The 18,224-nt window shown below is 45.9% G+C and overlaps 1 protein-coding gene across 1 annotated transcript in view; it reads right to left on the bottom strand.

The window, feature by feature from the left end:
* Positions 1 to 18,224, bottom strand: part of LOC135203596 (spliceosome RNA helicase DDX39B) — a 33,379-nt gene that overhangs the window by 8,348 nt on the left and 6,807 nt on the right. The window contains exon 2 of the mRNA XM_064233389.1: positions 4,978 to 5,204. Within this exon, the coding sequence (XP_064089459.1) occupies positions 4,978 to 5,203 (226 nt within the window). The 5' untranslated portion in view covers position 5,204. The remainder of the gene's footprint in view (positions 1 to 4,977; positions 5,205 to 18,224) is intronic.

The following is an 18,224-nucleotide window of genomic DNA, read 5'->3' as shown; positions in this document are numbered from 1 at the left end:
TCACAATTTTTTACAGTAAATTGTATTTTTCCTAACTATACAAACCTGAGTTTTTTTTACATTAGGAATTACTTTACGGGGAAGCTGGAACACTGCCGTTAAATTCTTGAATAGTGGTTAGGCAGTAACTACTGTCTGGTAGGTGGATAGACGCCTGCACAGATGTAAACACTCCACTTTGCCTTTCGGCCCAGGTTTCAGATTGAGGGGTGGCATGAGGTGGGCATTAATGTAAAGAGAGGAGTGAGCTTCTAGAACTGACTTGTATTCAGCACACCTGGGATATTCCTCCTGGCCGTAAGAGCAAGGAGTGCCGTGCCTCTGACAGCTTGATTTGAGTATATGAGTTGCATGATCAAGAGTCAGACCTCTAGACCTTTTCGAAATGAGTGAGGAATTGTAACCCTTCCGAAAAACAGGCTGTGAAGAATATTTATTCTGAGGCATTAATGCAAAAGGGGCTGGGAAGAACAATTTGAGTTGTCAGCATAAATGCAAAGTTCTGGAAAGGATTTGCATTAATGCCAGTCTCCTTCCTACCCTTGCTAGAGGAAGGAGCAGGATGACTTCTATAATCATGAAAGAAAAATAGAAAGGAAACTCAAAATGTAGGTTTACCACATCAAACGCCCAACCAGCAAGTGTAAGTTTGAGTCTTCATTTCTGGAAACAGAAAATCACTCGCAACGTGGTTCCGAAGTCACGTAAAGCCATTGGTCCTGTTGTTGAATAACCACTGGTTCTATGCACCGTAAAAGCACCATACAAACAAACTAGTACTATCCTCAACCTGAAGGAAGAGGGAATGGAAGGACGAGGAGGGGGAAAGGCCAATCACTCTTGCATCCTTCTCGCCTCGATTTTGTTTTTGTTTGTATGATGCTTTTACGTTGCAACAACGGGACCAACAGCTTTACGTGACTTCCGAACTACGTCGAAAGTGAACTATCACCAGAAATACACATCTCTCACTCCTCAATGGAATGGCCGAGAATCAAACCCGCGACCACCGAGGTGGGAAAAGTGTCATTAGACACTTTGCATAAGGGGTCAGCAGTGGAAAAAGGAATTAACATTCAATAAAGATGTTGATCCTCCATAAGCATAGCAACACACCAATAGGACAGAGTAATGATTGATATGCATACAAGTCCAAAATGCAGATCATGAAGGATTCGCACTTGTCAATGGATGGTGAATGATTGCGCATCTGATATGGAGTCACAACACAACTCTCACCTTTTGAAGGCCCAAAAGGCTGTCCTAACTTGCAGGTATGTGCCTATTACTCAGACAGTGAAACTGTTAACAGATAGATGTTTAAACTTCTTGGTGCTATCCATCCTGAACAGACTGAATGAATGTTTGGCGAGATCTAAGATTGAACCAGAAACATGGTATCTTATAATCGAACTTGGGGAGTAGATTCCCCCAAGGTCCTCTTTATTTCCTTGCTTTGAGAGGGAAAAAAAAAAAAAAAAAAAAAAAAAAAAAAAAAAAAAAAAAAAAAAAAAAAAAACAAAAAAAAAAAAAAAAAAAAAAAAAAAGGGGGGGGGGGGGGGAGAGGACTGTTCTCTCGGTACTCTCTGCCAAATGAAGCATTCTTTTCCTACTACTGTTTCAGTTAAACAAAGGTCAATTGCTTCAAAAGTTGGCAAGAACTAGCCACATCTTCCTACTCATCTATCCACTCTGTGATCAAACCTCACAAAGAGGACTACACAGAGAACCTCACAGTCCCTCCAGATGCCTTATCCGGAGGAAAAGCGACATTGACCTAGGCATCAGAATAAATGCTATTTCTGGCTTTCACAGGTAAGTCTGAGCCACCGCCCTGCGCCAGTCATGATGAAAACTACCCATCACTGAGTGTGAGTGTACGATCCACCTTTGGAGGTTGTACACCCGGAGAGACTTGTGAACGAGTACCTGACAGCCCCGGTTCCCAGAGTAGTGACTTTGGCACCAGAGATAGGAGAACAAACCTGGGTCCAAACTCCTAGGGCTCCTGAGACACTAGATACTAGGGACAGCATCACAGTTCCCGCTCCTGAAGAGCAGGTGAGCCAATGAGAGAGCCAGCTGCTTCCTCCCTGGGGGTAGAATGCAGAACCTTTTTAGTCTCAAAGTCAAGACTTCTTAGGGGCCAGGGAAGCTACCACCTTCTTACTTAGGACAGGAAGCCTTCTAACAGGGAGGTAAGGAGACATCAGACGATGACCCCAGCAAAACTTATGCCATGGCAAGAAACCGCACTAATAAAGAGAGCAGAGTTCATTCTATAGATCGGCTTGGTGGCAGAAGCTGGCTGGCTGAGCAGACTTGAGCAGATCACCACCACACAATTATGAGTGGTAATCATCAGCAAAGAACTACCACTTCTTCCCAATCAATTGCTCTTAAGAGGCCAAAGATCCAAGAATAAAAAGGGATTTTGTGTCTGCTGTCCTACGTGTTCGGACCCTAAGATCCAAGACATGAGGATGGTAATTGACCATTTGCCTAGATGGTATTGGCATGCAATACAGTTATGCATAAACCCAAACCAGGACCGAAGATCCGTCCTCAATGACGTGGACATATGTCCAGTGGGACCCCAAGACCCTTCCTTCCAGGAATGTAGGCCCTCACTGCTGAAAACACAGCTGGATCCCTCCTATTCACCTCACCCCTCCCAGTTTAGCCAGAGGAAGTAGAGAGAATGGCCTGGGTGGAGTTGATCGTGCAACTGACTGGTGAGAGCTGGAACCATCCTCCTGAGGCGTCCCAGTCCCCTTCGAGATTCAAACCTCTCAGGAAACCTCCTACCAGTCTCACTGCTTGTAGTCTCGCATGACTGTCACGTCAACCCTGGGAACCGAGCGGTCACCACGAGAATGATCACTGGCAAGGTGCTAAGGCCCTTTCTTCAGCTCCGTGCTCGGATCATGGAGAGCACTCTCGATGCACATGAAACTGCAGATTTGCATGCACTCAGGGAAGCTTGCAAATAAGCGACCAACACAGAACTAGTCTTAAGAGGGAGAACTTCTAGGACTAGCTGCAGATGGGTGAACCAAAACTTGCTCTTATATGGCTCCCGACACGCTAGACCTTGGGGACAGTGTGACGGTCCCTCAGTTTGAGGAGGCAGACCTTTAGAAGTCAAAGACGACAATGGTGACGATGAAGCTGAAGAGGACAATGATGACACTTGACGAGCCCTTTTCTCCTTAACTTTTTCTTCGCCAACTTCCGCAAGACGACTTCTTTAGGACACAGCACAGTCAATAGCAGTTGTTAATAATCACATGGCAGCTGTGTAGACAGTACAGTGTCCAGTGACGAAGCTCCAGGATAACAGCAGCAAATTAGTATGACTTTCAGCAGGGGAAGAGTACACACACTCAAGGGCCAATGTCACACATGCTAGTGTGTCACAGGTACAATTTCGAGCTTAGGATAGCCAACATGAAAAGATATTCAATCACCTACTATTGTAATCTATTATTGCTCACTGTTAGCATGTAAAAGAAAGGAAATATTATTAAAAAGGGTACTACTCTCACATCCAAGGGCACTACCCTCCGAAATGAGAGAACTTTCAAACATCATACCAAGAACATCCACTTCTTCGCCCAATAACTAGCGAAAAGGGGCGAAAGAGAAGAGGAAGGAGGAGGAGGGAAAAAATAAAAAAATGCAATCCCCCAAAGTGTAAGCGTAAATGTCAAATAAATATACTGCCCCGCCCTGACATTAAAGGACGAAAACAGAGATAAGGGTGTAGCTACACCCTTGCCATCAACTCTAGGGAAAGGGGAAAGGCGATCCGCAAGCCTACCATACCACAAGAAGTGGTTATGTATATTAATTATTACAGCAAATTTAATTACCAATATCAAATAGTACATTCAAAATATAAAAAACAATAAAAATAAGATAACACTGGGAAATCGTGATTAATGGCTTGACATCAAGAGCTCACAAATATATGTCTTCTATGGTAGGCTGAAAGCAAAATGGAGGGTTTACACCCCAGTAGGTGGGTCTACCAGCCTACCAGATAGAGGTTATTGCCTAACCACCTTGTTCAAGATTTTAACAGCCGCGTTCCACCTTCGCCACAAAGTAATTTCTAAAGTAAAGGACCGAAGGTTTGTATATTGTGTAGGAACAAACTTTTAATCAAAATAATGAGACATTTGGCAATACACAAATTCCTTACTATTAAGAGTGTCTGAAAGACTTATAATTTCTTTTGTATACCTATATACCTACCCATTTGATATGCCACCCATGAGATCAGATGATGCTGGGGATAAGAGGCACTAGCATAAACCTTTATTTATGCTAGAACATATTTATCCCACTGGCAAATAGTTTAGTGTTCATTTTCCTCAACAGATGGCAATGTGCTTCAAGTTTTGAGGGCAACATTCAATTGCACTGAGACTGCAAATTCTTACTTAATTTTTGTCATCTAACTACCCTCTACAAACAAAATAAATGACAAAGAAACTAAGAGTGATCATTATGAAAGCAACCAATAATGTGCAGATTCTAAGAAGTTTAGCACTGTAGTTGACTTATGGTTAGGCTAATTCATGAAAGTAGGCTGTGTCAAATAATCAACATTTTAAGGAAAATTAAACAGTATGAATTTATAAAATGATGAAGTGAAAGTATATACGAGTAATTAGCTTACACGACTGTTTACATGGGGGCTTCAATTTTTAGGGATGTACCCTATTCTATATTCCATGATTTTTTTATGGTCGTTCAGCAGTGGCCTGGTCCCAAGACTCCTGGATTTAAGAGGTTACTGTACTTTACTACTACAACATAAAATTTTTCATTTTCAATAGTACTTAAGGATTAACTTCCACCTATCAGCATTCTATATCCTGACACAGAAAACACAAAGGTCATGCACATGTTAAGTTGGTGTACTTCATTAGACGGTGATATTCACATTCAACTAAGTAGAGAACTAACCTTCTGAAGGATGCTCAAAGCCACAGTCCACAATGGCCCTCAAGATTTCTGGCTTGAGAAGGAAATCTCTGAAACCAGAGGAGTGGATGGATACGTAAGTACCCTTCACATCTTTCTTGGCTGGGGCGGCCCCGGCTGCCTCATCAGCAGCTGCAGCTCCCTCTGCTGGTGCCTCTTCTTCCTCCTCGTAATCGAGAAGCTCAGGCTCTGCCTCTGGTTCAGCCATTCTGACAAAGATTAAAAAGAATGCATATTTACATTTGATTTTCAGGTTATTCCAAGGCTCTAGTAGCTGACAAACTTACTTCAGAGGTCCGTTTCTTCCATAAATTACCAAAGTTGGGTTTTAAAAATGTGATTATATAAATAAAAGCAGTAAAGTTAATGAAGTAGAATGTGAGAATTTTACCAGATTCAGATATTGCTTTCCTTCCAAACCATTTCAAAAGCTGCTTATTTCTGAATACTAGTTGTATTGATAATACTGATAATTTTAAACCCTCTAACGCCGAAGGGGCATAATAAAAATCGTCTCTGTATGCCCGGGGGGTGTGTCTTGGAGTGAGCGCCGAAGCGGAAAAAATATTTTTTTCAAAAAATCACAGCGCGCTTAGTTTTCAAGATTAATAGTTCATTTTTGGTTCTTTTCGTCATTGCCTGAAATTTAGTATGCAACCATCAGAAATGAAAAAAAATATACATAAATACAGGCGGTCCCCGGGTTACGACTGGTCCGGCTTACGACGTTCCGAGGTTACGGCGCCTTTTCTTAAATATTCATTGAAAAATCCGCCCTGTGTTACAACGCTTGTTCCGAGGTTACGACACTGACACTTCCGACGCTCCGAGTTTACGACGCTTTTAAAAAACACATACTATGATAAGATAAGAATCCTTCATAGTTTAGTACAGTTTCTCTCTCTCTCTCTCTCTGTGTATTTTCCAACGAAAATAATCACTAATTCTCTCTCTCTATACTACAAAGATGTATGTTTTTTAGTATGATAAATGATTTACTATTTTCAAATATTAATATTAATTTATACAGCAATAATATCAATTCATTAAATAAAATATAGTGAATTAGTAAGATTTTAGCTTATATTTAAATTATGGAAGAATGAAGGAAATACCAGTCTTCTTGAAGTAACTTCCAGTAACCTTTTCTCGAGATGCAGGTACTAAAACTGTCAGCTATATATCAAGTTCTGTGACAGCCATGAGGGGGAAGAGCTGGGGGAGAGCTGCAGTGTTGCAATCACGTGGTCCTGACATCCCCCCCCCCACCCCTCTCTCTCTCTCTCTCATTTACTGAGACTCAAGATTTTTTATGTACTTGTACTATGTTTTTAATACTTTCAAATAATAATAATAACTGTAATTACAAAATTCATATGTGATAGTAATTTAAAGAAATACAATACGTACTAATCTATCCATGTCACTTTTAATTAAGGTTAACTCTCTCTATTGCCCTCAACAAGATGATAATGTGTCATACAAAGTGGTAACTCACTCCCTCTCTTTCGCTGGAAGCTTATAAACAGAGAGATAAACACACTCTCTCTCTCTCTCTCTCTCTCTCTCTCTCTCTCTCTCTCTCTCTCTCTCTCTCTCTCTCCTCTCTCTCTCTCTCTCTCTCTCTCTCTTTTTCCGAGAAGAAAATTTTTTTATGGTACTAGTATATAAAATGTTTATTGATAATTTCAGTTATATAATAATAATAATAATAATAAAACTTCAATTACAAAATTCCTAATGGTCGTATTTTAAAGAGATTAAAATGACCTTTCCATTTCACTTGTAAGGATAATTCCTCTTTCTTACTGAGATAAGAGAATTTTATGGTAGATGCACTTGTTTATTATATTTTCAAATAATAATAATAATAATAGAAGTAGTAATAATACGATAACTAATTTCAAAAGAAAATTCTTTCCTTTGTCTTTTTCTGTAACAATGCCATACAATGGTCAACGAATTCTCTCTCTCTCTCTCTCTCTCTCTCTCTCTCTCTCTCTATATATATATATATATTATATATATATACACATTTGGAGTTTCTATTTCTTCCTTTCGCTCTCAGCAAAAGAATTGATAGACAGACAAACATAATTGCACAGTCCTCTTTTTCTCTCTTCTCTGGAGAAATATATGTATTTATGGGAGGGGGAAAAAGTTGCCTACAGACGTTCATTTCAATCTATTGAAACCTTAGGAGTTCTCTCTCTCTCTCTCTCTCTCTCTCTCTCTCTCTCTCTCTCTCTCTCTCTCTCTCTCTCTCTCTCTCTCTCTCTTTCTTCTTGTATTTTAATGAAAATACACAGTAATTTGTGAATACACAGTGTTGCACATGAAAAAAAGTAAATTAGTGATAATTTTAGAGATACGGCCCTAAGAAAAATTGCAAATTAGTAGTGAAATTTTCCCTGTGGACATGTTTTCAAGAACATCGTTCCGGCTTACGACGATTTTCGGGTTACGACGCGTCTTAAGAACTCGGAACCCCCGTCGTAACCCGGGGACCGCCTGTAATGCGATAGATGAAAGCACGAAAACCAAATTCCACATTTAATTGTATTCAAATCGCGCTGAGAGCCAAACAGTTAAAGCTAAAGAGTTAATTTTTTTTCTTTATATTGAACACTAAATTACAATCATTTTGGTATACAACACATTGTGAAATGATCAAAGCAACACAGAAAATATTATCACAAATTGATGCATGAATTTGTAACGTGCGGACGTAAATTTTTTTTTCCCCCAAAAAAATTCACCATAAATCTAAATATTGTTCTAGACACTTCCAATTTGTTTCAAAATTAAGATAAATGATTGAATTTTACTATATTGTAAGAGTTTTAGCTTACAATTGCAGTTTTCGACCATTTCAGACGAGTTAAAGTTGACCGAATGTCGAATTTTTCTTATATATTTTTTTTCATATGCAAATACTTTTGAAAATGATAAAAGCTACAACCTTCAATTATTATTTGTTGTATTCTACACAAAATTGCACATTTTCATATATAAAACTCTATGAAACGCCTAATATGAAACTGAGCAAATATTACGAGAAGGCAACGTACGCATTTCGGAAATTCTCCGCGCGGAGGGAAGGAAGTTTTTTTTTTTTCTTTCTTTTTTAATTCACCATAAATCTAAATATTGTGCTAGAGACTTCCAATTTGTTGCAAAATGAAGATAAATGACTGAATATTACTAGACTGTAAGATTTTTAGCTTACAATTGCATTTTTCTGCCATTTCGGTAGGGTCAAAGTTGACCGAACGAACTTTTTTTTTCCTATTTATTGTGATTTATATGCAAATATTTCAAAAATGATAAAAGCTACAACCTTCAATTATTTTTAGTTGTATTCTACATGAAATTGCACACATTTTCATATATAAAACTTCATGTAATGGCTAATTTAAAATGGTACAAACATTACGACAATCGGACAAAAAAATTTCAGATTTTCTTCGGAAGAGTTATCGAGCAGACGTAAAAAAATCCCCCCCCCCATATATTCACCATAAATCGAAATATTGTTGTAAAATAAAGGTAAGTGATTGAATATTACTAGAATGTAAGTTTTAGCTTAAAATTCCATTTTTCGACCATTTCGGTAGAGTTGACCGAAGGTTGGAATTTTGGCACTTAACGTTATTTATATGAAAATATTTCAAAACTGATAAAAGCTACAACCATTGGTAGTTTTTTGTTGTATTCTACATGAAATTGCCCACATTTCCATATACATATAATACTCCATGTAAAGGCTAATATAAAATGGTGCAAAAATTATGTCAGTGACGAAATAATTTCCGAGATGTGTCGCTGATGTTTTTTTAGTGCGAGAAGAAAGAAATTCACGCTTGCGCGCCTAGGTAATTATTGTAAACAAAACAACACCTTGATCCGTGAGCTCCCAGCATCCCCCAAGGCTTGTGATTCAAAAGTTTTTGCCTCATAGGCCTATAAGTATTTTTCTGCAAATTCTTAAAAAAATTTTATATCGACGTACCATACGTCCATTCGGCACCCAACAGACAATTTATGTTGACGTATAATACATCCAATTGGCGTTTAAGGGTTAATAAACCCTAGGTTTACTGCATCCAATTAGTATATTGATCACTGTAACACATGAAAAAAGTGATCATGTGCCATTTGCATTCGGGTTCTGTTTCCATTTACATTCTGGTTCCGTTTACATTCTTAAAATCATCAGCTGATTTTGTTTTACCACCATCATCAATGTCATTAGGGTAAACAATCTAATGGACTACCTGCGACCATCTTGCCCACTCATTGACCCACCTTCCAGAAAAAGTACTTAAATATGTCCTGACACAGGAGATAAGACACCAGCCACAAGCCATTGTCTGTGGAAGCAACACCTCGAGACTTCTACTTACCTCTCTAAGTGTTTTCTCCCAAATCACAAATTAAGGCCATAACTTCCGATTGAACAGAGGTTAATGAAAGTCTAGCCATGCGCAGTGCTAACTTACCTCCATATGCTTTCAAAATTTTTACTTAAAACATCTTTCATGTAGAAGACTGATGCCATCTCGATGTTTGCAGAGGAGTCACTTGTGTAAAACATCAAAATTTTTTAGAGTATTTTCCTAACTATACAAAACTAGGTCCTTTACCCTAAGAATTACTTAAGGCGTAGCCTGGACACGGCCGCTGAATCCTAAAACAAGGTGATTCGGTAGTTAACTAATGGTCCGGTCGTTGGTAATCTCTCAGACCGGGCGTAATCATTCCAATTTGCTTTCGGCCCAGGTAACAGATTGAGTGGTGTCAAAGTCGGCACCAAGTTTAAAAGGACCTAGGATTGTATAGTTAGGAAAAATAAAATTTACTTTCAAAAATTGTGATTTGTTCCTACACGACATACAAACCATCAGTCCTTTACAACAGGTTAACTCAGTGATTGGAGGGAGAAATCTGAGTGAGCTCCTGGGGTTCAAGCCTACCACAGTTCCTTTCCTGGTCGTTAGAGCAAGGAATAGGATTCAGCCACTGACCTCTGATCAGTTATGGAACTGTGAGATCAGACTCAGTCTTCTGGGCTTTTCTTACAAAGGAGAGATGAGAGTCGCCCTTATGTGAAAGCGAAGAAACATATGTCGGTGACTATAAGGCAAAATATAAGTTAAGGGTTTGTCTATGTCAAGGCCCCTTCCCTACCTTGTAAGGAAAGGTGCAGAAATTGATTCTATTTCTAACACAAGGAGAGTAGGATGAAAGGGATGCAGAAGAGCCAGTCACTCTAGATTCATACTCAATCATACCCTTTAACAAGACTAAATGAGACTCAGTCCTATTTGAGGAGCTGGGTAAGCTACACAACTTGTTGAGCAGCCACTACTAGTTCCAAGGAAAAGGTGTCTAAGGACCTGTGGGCAATATCAAAGGTAATGAAAGGTGAAGGTGTTCTGGTTTGCCCAGACAACTCCCACCCCCCTTAAAGACCTGTTGAACCGACAGATTCTTATGGAATGCGAGAGAGAGGGCTATGCCCCTGACCTCATGAGCTCTCTGACGAAGTGTACCGGTATCATCGCCAGCAGCAGAGGACTCCTTCCTATGCGGCAGGATCACAAAAAAAAAAAAAAAAAACACACACACACACACACACACAAACACCAATCACTTCAGACTCAGGGTGAGTAGCTGCGCTGCGCTGTCCACTGGATATATAGCTACGCTAGGCTAGCCGTTGTAACAACACATGAACAACCGAACAAGGACAACCACCACACAGCAATTCAGTAACTACACATCAAAAGACCAATGCACAACAATCACTATCAGCAGATTGGTGGTGTGGGCCGAACTGTCGAGGTAGACGAATCTAAATTTGGGAAGGGAAAACAATGTTGGTAGGGTTATTGATGGGCAGTGGGTGTTTGGTGGTACGTATATGTCATGAAACGAGGCAATGTTTTTTATTGCCAGTGAAGCTTAGGTCAGCAGAAACATTGCTGCCCATTATACAGGAATTTATTGAGCCTGGTAATTGCTTACAGGGTACCAGCACTTCCAAGTGGACCACTCCTTAAATTTTGTGGATCCTGTGACCCTTGCGCACACAAATACCATAGAAAGAAGGTGGAGGGATGTGAAGAGCTTGGTCCCAAAGTATGGACGAAGGAGGCACAATTGGGTAGGATATGTAAGTGCAATGTATTTCAAGCTGTTCTACAATGACTACAAAATACGCCTACATTATTTTCTATTGGAAGCTGCATTATTATATCCTCCAACTCCATAATATTCTGGTAAGTAGGCCTATACTTTTGATAATTTTTTGTCCACCGTTCTTCCTATAACTTAATATAGTGGCTAAGTTGGGGGGGTCGCAGGGGGAGCAACCCCCCCTCCCCCCGCAAGGTGAGGATACAGCTAAGTTAGGTTAGGTAGGGTATGTTAGGTTCTGGCAATATTGTCTTTATTATGAATTTGTTACAATTATTATTGCTGCAAAGAACTCCTTTCAAAACCCCAGATTCCCAACTGGGGCCCCCCCAAGCTTGTTGGGTGGAAAAGGGGGTTAAAATAACATTTCCTCAAGAAAACAAGATGAGAATCACTGACAAAATGACAATTTGTCAAAAATTGCATTTTTCCTAACTATACAAACCTGAGGTCCTTTAACAATAGGAAGTAGCTAGCGGCAGCTGGAACGGTCGTAAGCTTCGAACAAGGGGAGAACGGTAGTTAACTGCTTGTCCGATCGTCGCGCGGCTGGGAGGTAAACAAATCACTTTTGCTTTTGGCCCATGCAAAATACGCAGAGTGAGGGGTGGCATGAGGAGGGACTATATGTAAAGGACCTCAGTTTGTATAGTTAGGAAATGCAATTTTCGACAAATTGTCATTTGTTCCGATACGTAATACAAACCCTCGGTCCTTTAACAATAGGAAGACTCACTTCTTGGTGGGAGGAATCTGAGTCTTTTTGATGAACAGACTGGTGTTCGTCCATCCCTGGAATGCCTCCCTGGTCGTAAGAGCGAGGGAGGGATCCAAGCCCTCTGTCCGATTGATCGGGGGTGTGCACCGCAGGATCAATGGTCAGACCTCTGGGCCGAGTACTAAGAGAGAGCAAGCGTATCTCTTGTACCAGCATTGTAAGAACTTTTTCCTATACATGAGCAAATGTAAAGTATGGTTTGTCTCATGTCGGCATCCACTTTCTCCCCCTTGTTGGAGAAAGTGGTGGATATTTACTCCTATCTCTAGTTAAAGGGTAGGATGGGGTCTCTGTTGAATAGCTTACCTGCATCTGACTCCCTTCCAGCAAGGTAACGACCGTATCCCTCTGCCCACAGGTAGAGGTAGAAAAAGATGGTGAAGAGAGCCAGTCACTCTCTCATTCACGCATTCATTCTCCCAGTCATACCAGGAATCGATGCTGTTCGCCTGCTCGGGTGCTGGGTAAGCTTACACAACGTGTTGAGCAGCCACCACAGATCCCAAGGAAAAAGTATCCAACGTGACTTGTGGGCAATATCCCAAAGGTAGAAGGACGTGAAGGTGGTCTGGTTGGCCCAGACACCTGCCTTCAGGACCTGCGCCACGGAGAAGTTCTTACGGAACGCTAAGGAGGGTCGATACCTCTGACTTCGTGGGCTCTCGGCGGAGCGTACGGATGTCGTCGCTACCATCAGCTTCGTACGCTCTCCTGATCACCTCACGCAGCAGAAAGAAAGCGTGTTCTTGGAGACTTCTTTCTTGGTAACCCCAGTGCTAACGAAGAGGCGTCGACACTCAGGCCTGAGATGTCGAGTTCTCTTCAGATAGCGCCGTAGCGCCCTCACAGGACAAAGCAGCATCTCATCCGCATCATTATCGGTGAAGTCCAGGAGGGAGGGGATCGTGAAAGACTCGAACCTGTCGTCAGGGATCGATGGATTCTGAGTCTTAGCTAACGAAGTTCGGGACGAAATCGAGCGTCACAGATCCCCAGCCTCTGGTATGTTTAACATCATAAGAAAGGCCATGTAGTTCCCCTACTCTCTTCGCCGATGCCAGGGCCAGCAAGAAGAGGGTCTTGAGGGTCAGATCCCTGTCTGACGACTCTCGGAGTGGCTCGAAGGGTCTTCGAGTCAAACTCCTACTTAAGTACGCGAGTCAACATCCCACGCAGGGGGCCTGAGTTCCCTGGGTGGGCAAGACCTTTCGAAGCTCCTCATTAGCAAGGATATCTCGAACGAATTCGAGATGTCCAGTCCCCTCAGTTTTAGGACGCGAGCCAGGGCGGCTCTATATCCCTTAACTGTGGGTACTGAGAGGAGCTTCTCTCGGCGAAACACGAGGAAATCCGCTACCTGCTGAAGAGTGGCTCTGAGAGGAGACAGACCCTGTCTACGACACCACCACAGAAGACGGCCCACTTCCCCTGGTACACAGCTGCAGAGGACTGTCGGACGTGTCCAGCCATCTCTGTTGCTGCGCTACGAGAAAAGCCTCTCGTTCGCAAGAGATGGTGGATAACAGCCAGCCGTGAAGTTGAAGGGACTGGACTGCTTGGTGGTACCGTTCTACGTGTGGCTGGGCTAGAAGGTTGTGCCAAGTGGGTAGCTCTCTCGGTGCGTCCGCAAGAAGAGCCAGCAGGTCCGGATACCAAACGGCTTGTGGCCGTTTGGGAGCCACCAGGATCATTCTGAGATTGGGAGTGACCAGCGCTCGACTGATCACTTTCCGAATCAGACAGAAGGGAGGAAAGGCGTACGCGAAGAGGTTGTCCCAGGGTGTGGTGGAGAGCGTCCTCTGCGCTGCCCATGGGGTCCGGCACAGCTGAAAAGAAAACCTGAAGTTTTCTGTTGTGCCGGGTGGCGCAAAGGTCTACCGACCGGTCGCCCCCACAGGTTGAAGAGCCTTTCCGCCACGTCTTGGTGTAGAGACCATTCGGTCCTATCACCTGATCCCGACGGCTGAGCTTGTCTGCTACTACATTCCTCTTGCCTGGAATGTAGCGTGCTGACAGCTCTATCGAGTGAGCCGTGGCCCACTCGTGCACCTGCACCGTCAACTGATGGAGCGGAAGAGACACTAGCCCCCCCTGCTTGTTGACATATGCCACTACTGTGGTGTTGTCGCACATCAACACCACTGAGTGTCCCACCAAGCGGTCTGAAACTCTGGAGAGCGTTGAACGCCGCCTTGAGTTCCAGGACATTGATGTGAAGGTGCTTCTCGTGACGGTCCCACACACCTGCAGTCAGCAACTCCTCCAGGTGTGCGCCCATTCCCTCGGTCGATGCGTCTGAGAACAGAAGCATCTCCGGGGGGGAGTGCGTATGGGCACTCTCTTAAGAGGTTCTTGTCGTCGAGCCACCAGGCTAGGTCCTGCCTTACCTTGTCCGTGATAGCCACGGGAAAGTAAGGAGGATCCTTGGCCTGAGACCAACTCTCCTTAGTCTCCACTGGAGAGACCGCAGGGGTGAAGACGCCCGTGAGGGACTAACTTCTCGAGTGACGACAGATGGCCGATCACGACTTGCCATTGCTGTGCTGCCTGTCCTGCCGAGACAGGAACCGGCCGGCTGCCTCCCTGATTTGCTGATACGCAAGTCTGCGGGAAAGACTTGCCCTGCTACCGTGTCTATCAGCATACCCAGGTACTTCATCTTCTGCTTGGGTTCGAGGTCGGGACTTCTCGTAGTTTATCACGATCCCCAGATCGCGACAAAAACTTGAGGAGTCGATCTCTGTCCTGTAGCAACTGCGAGCGGAGCTCGCCAGGACTAGCCAATCGTCGAGATACCTCAGAAGACGTATCCCGTTCGATGGGCCCAAGCCGACACCAGAGTGAACACTCGCGGTGAACACCTGTGGGGCGGTTGAGAGACCGAAACAAAGTGCCCTGAATTGGTACACCGTCCGTCGAAGATGAAGCGGAGGTACTTTCTGGAGGACTGATGGATGGGTATTTGAAAATACGCGTCCTTCAGGTCCACTGAAAGCATGAAAATCGTTCTGATTGAGTCGAGCACTGAGCGTGCCGACTCCATCGTGAACTGCGTCGTGCGAACGAAGCGGTTCAGGGGAGAGAGGTCTATCACCGGACGCCAGCCCCCGATGCCTTCTCCACTAGGAAGAGGCGGCTGTAAAAGCCCGGTAACTGGTCCTCCACGATTTCTACAGCTCGTTTCGCCAGCATGGTCTTGATCTCCTGTCGAAGAGCGTTGTCCTTTGCTGATCCCCGGACATAGGTCTGTAGATGGACCGGTTTGGAGGATGAGGGGGGCCGAGACTCGAAGGGTAGTAGATATCCCTCCCGAAGGACGTCTACTATCCAGTTCTCGGCGCCGTAGCGCTGCCAAGTCGCCCAATGGCTCGCTAGGCACCCCCCCACTTCCGGCAGCAGGTGAGGGGGAACGCGTCCCTAGCGTTTCCCTCCTCGTTTTCGACTTCCTTTCCAGCACCTCCTCGGGGAAAGGAGGAGGGCTGGTTGCGGCCTCCTCTAGCAGAAGTTGAAACAACTGGAGTCTTCACACGGGGCGGGTTTGGACGGTGCAACCGTTTTCGCCGCCGTGGAAGCGCTAGCCAAGCTCTTTGGTTTGGCCGCAGTTACTCGAGGTTGCCCTTCCCAGAAACCTTCGAGACTGCCTGGTGGACTAAGCGGTCACTCTCATCAGTGCGCCGCCGTTCCACCGCAGCGTCCACCATCTCTCCAGGAAAGAGAGCTGGGGAACTCCTAAGAGGTCCATTTCGTAAGCCCGAGTGCCGCCTCACGCCCGGCCCCCTTGGTCACTCGGGTAAGGACTGTGTCCCTACGTCGAAGAACCAAGTTGGCCCACAGGTTAGCAGTCTGATGGGCGAGGTAAGAGATTGCTCTTCCTCCAGATGGCACAGTCTCCTGAAAGAAGCGTCGTCTTCGAGAGCAGAACTCCCAGAGCCGGCCGCTACTTTGGATATTGTGAGGGACCACAAATCCAACCAGGAAACTGCCTGGAATGCTGCCATAGCGGTAGATTCCAGGGCAAGTGCCTCCTGCTGCGAGAACCATAGGTTCTCCGACAGGAGCTGCTGCAGGGACACACCTGGAGTCAGCCTCGCTAACTCCGGGTTAACCTGTTTCGGCAGTATCGGGTCTTCCGATGGCACGTAAAATCGCCTCTGCCGCTCTGTAGAGGAGGAAGCAGCTTAGAGGACCGTCCGGATTTTAGCGAGTCCTCCCGTCCGGAGACGAGATTCTCCACCTGATCCAGGACCGAGTCCGCAAGCTCCGATCGTGGCAACCCCATCATCATTTTGGGCTCCGGGACGTGGGCTCTGCTGGTGGTAGCGGCGTCCTTCCGCAAGGTCATTATGCAGACGCATCAGCTTAATGACCTCTGCGAAGTTCCTCTGTATCTCAGGCGTTACAGCGTCTTGTGGAGTAGGACCGTCCAGTCCCTCCAGCAAGAGCATATCCCTCGATACTCCTCCTTCAGAAGGAGGAACAGCGACAGACCCCTGACGGTCGCCTCCAACTACTTGCGCGTACGTTCTGGTCGGTCCTAAGACCGTGCCTGAGCCGTACGGCGTCATAGCTGGTCACGAGCGGCACACCTCCCGTGATCGCTCCTTGGTACCTCGCTCCTCCCGGTATAGCCCGAGGAGGTTGAAGGTACGGGAGAGCAGGGTACCTGACGCTCCCCCTCGCTCGCTGGCCGGACCAGCGTGCGTGGAGGGCTGCTGCTGATCGTCAACCCCCCGCCCCGGTGACGGTCGAGCAGCAGGCCTAGCCTTGCCGCTCGCCTGGGGCGATTGGCTCGGCTGAGAACGTCGAGACCGATCTCTAGCGTCAGGCGAGCTGCCGCTGGTCACCAGTCTCCGCCCGTCCCATCGGGAGCGGCGGACGGGTGACCTGCTAGGCTCTCTGTCGCGTCGAGACCGGCCAGCGTCCTCTCGGCGCGTCAAACCGCTCGGTACCAGCCGTGGCTGGTACCGGCGGCCGTGGGGACTCCTTCCTCGCCTCAACCCGTGGCCGGTCAGCGACCGTCACGTCAGCCCGAGCAGCCAGTTGATCGCTGCAAGAGCGTCCACTGGCCTGGCGAGAGTCGTGTGCACGACTCTCGCCAGTCTTCTGCTCCGCGCCGCTGTCTTGACGGCGAGCGAGCTCAGGCGTCAAAACCTTTGGCTGGACGGTCCTCTTTGGAAGAGCGTCCACTCGGTGCTTCTCGCGAACGAGAAGCGGCCGAGACGGAACCTGGTTTAGCGGCAGAACCAACCGTAGCACCAGGTGAGGACGCAACCAGCCGGGAGGCTGGTGCCACCTTGGTGGTCCCCGTCGACTTCTTTTTTGCAGAAGAAGCGACGGGCCCCGTTCCCGAAGGAAACAGGAGGACCAGCAGAAGAGCTCCCAGCTCGCCTGAGCGAGCCGGGCCCTTAGAAGATCCCGAAGGAGTCTTCTTAGGGGGGGAGGAGGCAGCCTTCTTCTTCTTCGGCTGTTTAGCCTTAGAAGTCGAAGGGGAAGGAGAGGCAGCAGACGACGAAGAAGACGATGAAGACGACGACGACACCTTCTTCCTCTTCCTCTTCTTCTTCGCCAGGCTCCGCAGAACAGAGTTCAAGTCTTCCATCCAGGAGGGAGCCGGGGCAGTTGCCGAAGCAACAGGGCCCGACTGCACCTGTCCGGAAAGACCTGAGACTGTGACAGCAACACCAGCAGCAGGAACAACAGGAACAGGTCCGGGACTGAAAGGGAATGTGCAGGCCGATCTGAAAGGGAAAGAGTAGCTGGAACGGCAACAGGTACGGCAGGCACGGCAGGTACCACGGGAGAGCCAGGCGTCCTGTCGGCAGTCACCGTCATCCGTGGCACTGGCGGCAGGTCCAGGGGGGTACTCTTTGGGCAGCGGAAGTCCGGGGTCGGCAAAGGAAAAAATCCAGGTGGTGGTGGCACCGTCCTCCTTGGCACGGCAGCAATGGGTTTTTGTATAGCCACCGTGGGTGTCACCGACATTTTTTATATGGGGCGTATATACCAGATGTGGTGGCATCTCATACGCTGGTGTCGTTATTGTGGTAGTAGTGGTGGTCACCGCACCATGAGTGACCACCGCCGATCCCGCCAACCACTGAAGCAACCCCTGGATGCTGGGCACTCCCTGCAGTCCCAGCGACTCCCACACCTGTCCCAAGTCGTCCTTCGCTGATGGCACACCTGCGGAAGCAATAGTCGGGTTAGTTGGAGGGGTTTCCTCGCGCCCTGGGGAAGAAACACCCCCCCC

This window comes from Macrobrachium nipponense, chromosome 36 (genome assembly GCF_015104395.2).
Source record: "Macrobrachium nipponense isolate FS-2020 chromosome 36, ASM1510439v2, whole genome shotgun sequence".
NCBI lineage: Eukaryota > Metazoa > Arthropoda > Malacostraca > Decapoda > Palaemonidae > Macrobrachium > Macrobrachium nipponense.
This window is presented reverse-complemented; position numbering and strand designations above follow the sequence as displayed.